Source organism: Macrobrachium nipponense, chromosome 43 (genome assembly GCF_015104395.2).
Source record: "Macrobrachium nipponense isolate FS-2020 chromosome 43, ASM1510439v2, whole genome shotgun sequence".
NCBI classification, from domain to species: domain Eukaryota; kingdom Metazoa; phylum Arthropoda; class Malacostraca; order Decapoda; family Palaemonidae; genus Macrobrachium; species Macrobrachium nipponense.
In genome coordinates, this window is record NC_061104.1 from 1,502,577 (window position 1) to 1,510,542 (window position 7,966).

Here is a 7,966-nt window from a genome sequence, read left to right on the forward strand (position 1 = left end):
GCAGTTGGAAGAATTTAAAAAAGAAGTAATTAGTTGTGGACGAACGATTGAAGGGCTGGAAAATGAGGTCGTCCACTTGATAGGAGAAAAGAAGACCCTGAAAGCTGAAATGGAAAGGGAAATAATGGACATCAAAGAAGAGGTGACTAACCAGCAGGATATGAATTTGGAAAAGGACGAGGAGATTGGAAAACTGAAAACGGAAGCAATTGAAATGGGAAAGACAATCGAAGGTCTGGAAAATCAGCTCATCGAGTCGATGGAGGAGAATCAGAGGATGGAAAAAGAAATGACAGACCTTAAAGTAAAGTTGATTTACCTGCAGGATATCAATTTGGAAAAGGATGAGGAGGTTGAAAAGTGCAAAAAGGAAGTAATTGAAGTTGGAAAAGCAATCGAAGGTCTAGAAAATGAGGTCATCGAGTTGATGGAGGAGAATCAGAGAAGGAAAACTGAGATGGAAAAGGAAAAAACAGACCTCAAAGAACAGTTGATAAAGATGCAGAATATAAATTTGGAAAAGGATGAGGAAATTGAAAAGTGCAAAAAGGAAGTAATTGAAGTTGGAAAGACAATCGATGGTCTAGAAAATGAGGTCATCGAATTGATGGAGGAGAATCAGAGAAGGAAAACTGAGATGGAAAAAGAAATGACAGACCTCAAAGAACAGTTGATAAAGATGCAGAATATAAATTTGGAAAAGGACAAGGAGATTGCAAAGTGCAAAAAGGAAGTAATTGAAGTCGGAAAGGCAATTGAAGGTCTAGAAAATGAGGTCATCGAGCTGATGGAGGAGAATAAGAGAAGAAAAACTGAGATGGAAAAAGAAATAAACGACCTCAAAGAAGAGTCGATCAATCTACAGTCACTGAACATGGTAAAGGACAAGGAGATTGCAAAGTGCAAAAAGGAAGTGGTTGAAATTGCAAAGACAATTGAAGGTCTAGAAAATGAGGTCATTGAGTTGATAGAGGGTAATCAAAGGATGGAAAGAGAAATGACAGACCTTAAAATAAAGTTGATTTACCTGCAGGATTTGAATTTGGAAAAGGACGAGGAGATTGAAAAGTTGAAAAAGAAAGAAATAGAATTTGTAGCGAGAATTAAAGGTCTGGAAAATGAGGTCATTGAGTCGATGGAGGAGAATCAGAAGAGGAAAAGAGGTATGAAAGAGGTAATGACCAACCTCAAAGAGTTAATCAAAGTGCACGATATGAATATGGAAAATGATAAAGAATAAAACTTGGGCTTGTCATCTGAACCAAAAGTAGAGGAAGACGAATTAAGGAAGCCCAGGAAGAATCGACAGCTCACTGGCCATTTCCAAAAGAGGCTCCTGAACGGGAGGCGCCCGAACGCTACTAGCCCATACCAACCAAGGTGCCCTAACCCAAACTGGCTGGAGATCGGACGGCGGCTGGGGGACCGCCGGACGCTCGCTTGCCCATACCAACCGAGGCTACCCAAAAAAAGGCTGGATCGGCGGAGCCTGACCGTCCCAGACGCTCGCTTGGCCCATACCAACCGAGGCGCTAACCCAAAAAAAGGCTGGAGATCGGACGGCGGCCGGGGGCCGGACCGCGACCGCGTCGCTGGTCATAACCAACCGAGGCGCCCTAAACCCAAAAAGGGAGGGCTGAGATCGGGACGGACGGCCGGTAGAGGGTACCGCCGGACGCTCGCCTGGACAAAAATACCAACCGAGCTAACCCAGGCTGGGAGATCGGTAACCCAAAAAGCTGGGAGATCGGACGGCGGTGGGGGACCGCCGGACGTCGTGGCCCATACCAACCGAGGCGCCCTAACCCAAAAAGGGCTGGAGTCGGCGGACCGGCGCGACCGCCCCCGGGACAGGCTCGCTGGCCCATACCCAACGAGGCAAACCCCTAACTCAGCTGGGAGATCGGACGGCGGCCGGGGGGATGACCGCGCCGGGACGCTCCCGCTGGGTATACCAACCGAGGCGCCCTAACCCAAAACAGGTCGGAGATCCCAAAGGGCGGCCGGCCGGCCGGGGGACGACGCTCCGCTTGGGTCCATAAAACCAACGAGGCGCCCAACCCCTAACAAAAAGGGCTGGAGATTCCCGGGACGGGCGGGCCGGTGGGGACGCCGGCAACGAGGCTCGCTGGGCCCATTACCCAAAACCGAAGGCGCCCTAACCCAAAAAAGGTAGAGATCGGACGGCAGGGCGGGGGACGGCCGGACCGCCTCGCTGGCCCATACCAACGCGAAGGGCGGCCCTAACAAAAAGTGGAATCGGACGGGCCCGGGCGGGGGACCGGCCGGACCGCCCTGCCCGCTGGCCCGGATCCACCGGAGGCCCGCACCCTAAGGCAAAAAGGGCTGGAAAATTGGCGGACCGGGCGGGCCGGGGGACCGCCGGGTCCCAAAAACGGCTCCGCCGGCCCATACCAACCGAGGCGGCCCTAACCCCAAAAAGGGCTGGAGATTCGGACGGGGTTCGCGCCGGGGGACCGCCGGACGGGCCTCGCAATGGCAGGTACTCCCAAAAACCGAGGCGGCCTAACCTCCAAAAAAGGGCTTGGAGATTCGGACGGCGGCCGGGGGGGTTTTGGACCGCCGGACCCTTAGCTGGGCGGTCCATACCCAACCCGAGGCGCCCAACCCTAAACCCATAAAAGGGCTGGGAGAGAAACGGACAGGCCGGCCGGGGGACCGCCGGTAACGGGCTCGACTGTCATACCAAACCGAGGCCCCGGGGGGGGCCCTACCCAAAAGGGCTTGGAGATCGGACGGCGGCCGGGGGACCGCCGGACGCTGCTGGCCCTACCAACCAGGGCCCCGAACCCAAAAAAATAGGGTGGAAGGTTCGCGACGCCCGGGCAGGAGGGAACGCCCGGACCGCTCGCTGGCCCATACCCAAAAAACCAAGAGGCGCCCTAACCCAAAAAAGGCCTGGAGGTCGGACGGCGGACCGGGGGACGCGACGCTCGCTGGCCCACCTACCCAAAAAACCGAGCGCCCCGGACCTAACCCAAAAAGCAAGGGCTGGAGATCGGACGGCGGCCGGGGGACCGCCGGACGCTCGCTGGGCCCATACAACCTAGCCGCCCCTAACCCAAAAAGGCTGGAGATTCGGACCAGCCCGGGCCCTGGGGGACCCGGGCCCGGGACGGCTCGCTGGCCCATAGCCCAAACCCGGGATGGCGGCCCTACCCAAAAAGGGCTGGAAATCGGTTAACTGGGGCCCATCCAACCTAACCAAAAAGGAGTTCGGTCCGGGGTACCAAAGCGGGCGGCCGCTCGCTGGCCCATACCAACCGAGGCGCCCTAACCCAAAAAGGGCTGGAGATCGGACGGCGGACCGGGGCCTGGGACCGCCCGGACAACTTCCCGCTGGCATACCAACGAGGCGCCCCCAGCGGTAACCAATAAGAGGGCTGGAGGATCGGACGGCGGTCCGAAGGGACCGCCGGCCCACCCAAAAACTCGGCGGCCCATCACCCAAAAAATTCCGGGAAGGGCGCGGCCAACCAAAAAAAGGGCGGAATCGACGGCCGCCGGAACCCGGGACCGGTCCGGACGCTTACCTGGCCCATACGGGGGACCGAGAGCGGCCCAGGGGTCAAAAAGAAAAGGGCTGGACTGGATCGGACGGCGGCCGGAAGGGGAGCCGGCCGGACCGCCTCGCGGCCGCATACCACCGAGGCGCCCGCTAACCCAAAAAGGGCGGAAGGATCGGACAAGCCAGCAGTGGGGGAACGGCCGGACGGCATTCGCCCTTGGGGGCCCGATTACCAACCCTAGCGCCCTACCCGAAAAAGGGCGTGGAAAGGGATCGGACGGCGGGCCGGGGGACCGCCGGAACGCTTCCCGCTGGGGGGGGCCCATACCAACCGAGGCGCCCGGTAAGCCCAAAAGGGCTGGAGATCCGGCACCGGGCGGGCCGGGGGGACCGCCGGACGGGCTCGGCGGGGGCCCATCCAACCAGAGGCGCCCTAACCCAAAAAAGGGCTGGAGATCGGACGGCGGGCCGGGGGACCGCCGGACACCGTCGGCTGGCCCATACCAACCTAAGGGCGGACGCCTACCCAAAAAGGGCCCTTGGAGATCGGACGGGGGCGGCCGGGGGACCCGCCGGACGCCTCGCTGGCCCATTACCAAAACCGTAGGCGCGCCTAACCTAAAAAGGGCTGGAGATCGGACGGCGGGGCCGGGGGACCGCCGGACGGCTCGGGCTGGCCCATACAACCGAGCGGGCTAACCCAAAGGCTGGAGGGATCCGGACGGCGGGCCGGCCGGGACGCGGACCGCCCTCGCGGTGGCCCCATACGGCCCAACCAAGGCGCCCTAACCCCCAAAAAGGGCTTGGAGATCGGGGCGAGCGCCGGCAGGGGGATCCGGTGGCGCCGGCGCTCCGCTGGCCCAGTAACCAAAAACTAGGGCGGCCCTAAGCCCAGAGGGCTGGAGATTCGGACGGAGGGCGGGGGAACCGGGCGGACCGAAAATGAAGAAAAATAAAAACCAAAATGGCTCCCGCTGGCCCATACAACCGAGATCGCCCTAAACAAAAAGCTGGGGAGAGGACGGCACCAGCGGCCGGGGACCTCCCGGGACGGCGGTCGCTGGCCCATAGCAACCGAGGGCCCCTGTAACCCCAAAAAGCTGGGAGATCCGGGCGGACGGGGGCCGGCAGGGGGACCGCCGGACCGCTCCTGGCCCAATACCAACCTAGGGGCGGCCCTAAAACCCCAAAAAAGGGCTGGAAAGAATCGGGGCCGGGCGGGGGACCCAGCCGTGACCGCTCCCCGGGCTGGGGCCCATACCAACCGAGGCCCCGGGCCCTATAACGCCAAAAAGGGGCTGGAGATCGCGGACAGCGGCCGGTGGACGCCGGACGCTCGCTGGGCCCATACAACGAGGCCCCATCCAAAATGGGTGGATGTCGGACGGCGGACGGGGGACCGACGGATGCTCGCTGGCCATACCAACCGAGGCGCCCTAAACCAAAAAGGGTTGGAGATCGTGACGGCGGCCGGGTGACCGCCGGACGCTCGTGGCCCATACCAAACCGAGGCCGCCCAAACCCAAAAAGGGCTGGAGATCGGACGGCGGACGGGAGACCGCGGACGATCGCTGGCCCATACCAAACCGAGGCGACCTAACCCAAAAAGGCTGAGATCGGACGGGCGCCGGGGGACCGCCAGTGCCTTGCTGGCCCATACCAACCGAGGAGCCCTAAACCAAAAATGGCTGGAGAAGATTCGGACGTGCGTCCGGGGAGCGCAGGACGCTCGTGGCCCATACCAACCGAGGGTCCTAAACCCAAAAAGGGCTTGGAGATCGAACGGCGGCGATGGACCGCCGGACGCCGCGGCCCCAACCAACCGAGGCGTCCCTAGCCCAAAAGGGCTGAGATCGTTACAGCGGCCGGCGGACCGCAGGATGCCGCTGCCCATTACCAAACCGAGGCACCTTAACCAAAAAGGGCTGGAGATCGGACGATGGGCCGGGAAACCGCCCGACGCTCACTGGCCCATACCACCGACGCGAACCTAACCCAAAAGGGTGGAGATCGGACGGCGGCCGGGGAACGCAGGCGCTCGGTGACCCATACCAACCAGGCGACCTAAACCAAAAAGGGCTGGAGATCGGACGGCGGCCGTGGGACCGCGGACGCTCGATTGGCCCCAATACCAACCGAGGCGCTCTAACCCCAAAAAGGGCTGGAGATCGGAAAACGGACCGGGGGACCGCAGGACGCTCCGGGCCCATACCAAACCGAGGCGGCCGTAACCCAAAAAGGGCTGGAGATCTGACGGGCGAGGCCGGAGTGGGAACCGCCGGACGCTCGCTGGCCCATACAACCGAGGCGGACCTACCCAAAAAGGCTGGAGATCGGACGGCCGGCCGGGGAACCGCCCGGGACCCTCGCTGTCCAAACCAACCGATGCACGCCGAACCAAAAAGGGATGGAGATCGGGCAGCGGCCGGGTGGTGGACCGGCCGGACGCTCGCTGGCCCATACCAACCGAGGCCCCCATTGTCCCAAAATGGGCTGGATGATCGGACGGCGGGCTGGGTGGGACGCCGGACGCCCTCGCTGGCCCATAACCAACCGAGGCCCCCGCCCTTAACCCAAAAAGGGCTGGAGATCGGACGGCGGGCCGGGGACCAGCCGGGAAGGCTCGCCTGGCCCCCCCCCCCCAATACCCCCCCTCCCCGGGAGGCCGCCCTAACCAAAAAGGGCTGGCCCGATCGGGCAGCCGGAACGGTGGACCGGACGCCGAAACCCGCTCAAAAAAGGGCTGGACCATACCAAACCGAGGCCCCCCCTATCCCAAAATGGGCTCGCTGGATGTCGTGGGACCGGCCGGGCAGGGGACCGCCGGACGCTCTGCTGGGCCGGGCCCATACCAACCGAGGCCCGCCCTAACCCAAAAAAGGGCTGGAGATCGGACGGCGGGCCGGGGGGACCGGCCTGGACGGCTTCGCTGGCCATACCAAACCGAGGCGCCCTAAAACCAAAAATGGGCTGGAGATCGGTCGCGGCCGGGGCCCGGGGGGACCGCCGGACGCTCGCTGGCCCATACAACGAGGCCCCGCCCTAACCCAAAAAGGGACTGGAGATCGGACGGCGGGTCGGGGGGTGGGACCGCCAGGACGCTCGCGGACCCATACCAAACCGAGGAGCCCCCTAAACCCAAAAAGGCTGGAGATTGGACGGCGGCCGGGGGAACCGGCCGGACGGGGCTCGCTGGGCCCATACCGAACCGGAGCCACCCCCCAACCCAAAAGGGATGGCGATCCTACCGGCGGCCGTGGGACCGGCGCGGGACCGCTCGCGTGGCCCAAATACCAAAAACCGGGGAGGCCCCCTAACCAAGGCTGGAGATTGGACGGCGGCCGGGGGACCTGCCAGGACCGCTTCGCTGTCCCATTACCAACCGAGGCGAACCTTAAAAAAAAAAAAAAAAAAAATTTCCCAAAAAAGGGCCTGGATAAATCCGGAAAACCGGCGGCCGGGGAACCGCCGGAAACCCCCGCTAAGCTGGCCCAAATACCCCCAACCCGAAGGGCAAGGGTAACCCAAAAAGGGCTGGAGATCGGCGGCAGCGGCCGGTGGGAACCGCGGGAGGCAGCCTCAACTGGCCCCATACCAACCGAGGCCCCCCCTATCCCAAAAAGGGCTGGAGATCGGACGGCGGTGTGGGACCGCCGGACGCTCTCTGGCCCATACCAAACCTGAGCCCCTAACCCCAAACCCTAACCCAAAAAAGGGGCTGGAGATCGGACGGGCGGGCCGACGCCGGACACGCTCGCTGGCCCATACCAACCGAGGCACCCTAACCCAAAAAGGGCTGGAGATCGGGCAGCGGCCGGTGGACCGCCGGACGCTCGCTGGCCCATACCAACCGAGGCCCCCTATCCCAAAATGGGCTGGATATCGGACGGCGGCCGGGGACCGCCGGACGCTTGCTGGCCCATACCAACCGAGGCTCCCTAACCCAAAAAGGGCTGGAGATCGGACGGCGGGCGGGGGAACGCCGGATGCTCGCTGGCCCATACTAACCGAGGCGCCCTAACCCAAAAAGGGCTGGAGATCGGACGGCGGCCGGGGGACCGCCGGACGCTCGCTGGCCCATACCAACCGAGGCGCCCTAACCCAAAAAGGGCTGGAGATCGGACGGCGGCCGGGGGACCGCCGGACGCTCGCTGGCCCATACCAACCGAGGCGCCCAAACCCAAAAAGGGCTGGAGATCGGACGGCGGCTGGGAGACCGCCGGACGCTCGCTGGCCCATACCAACCGAGGCGCCCTAACCCAAAAAAGGGCTGGAAGAACGGACGGCGGCCAGGGGGACCGCCAGACGCTCGCTGGCCCATACCAACCGAGGCGCCCAAAAACCAAAAAATGGCTGGAGATCGACGGCGGCCGGGGGACGCCGACGCTCGCTGGCCCATACCAATCGAGGCACCCTAACCCAAAAAGGGCTCGAGAT

General features: G+C 62.4%; 1 protein-coding gene across 1 annotated transcript in view; it reads left to right on the forward strand.

Annotated features, from left to right (window-relative positions):
• LOC135213757 (interaptin-like) overlaps positions 1-1,240 on the forward strand; it is a 3,018-nt gene extending 1,778 nt beyond the window's left edge. Inside the window, exon 1 of the mRNA XM_064247883.1 lies at positions 1-1,240. This exon is cut by the window's left edge and continues 1,778 nt beyond it. Within this exon, the coding sequence (XP_064103953.1) occupies positions 1-1,240 (1,240 nt within the window).
• The last annotated feature ends 6,726 nt before the right edge of the window (positions 1,241-7,966 follow it).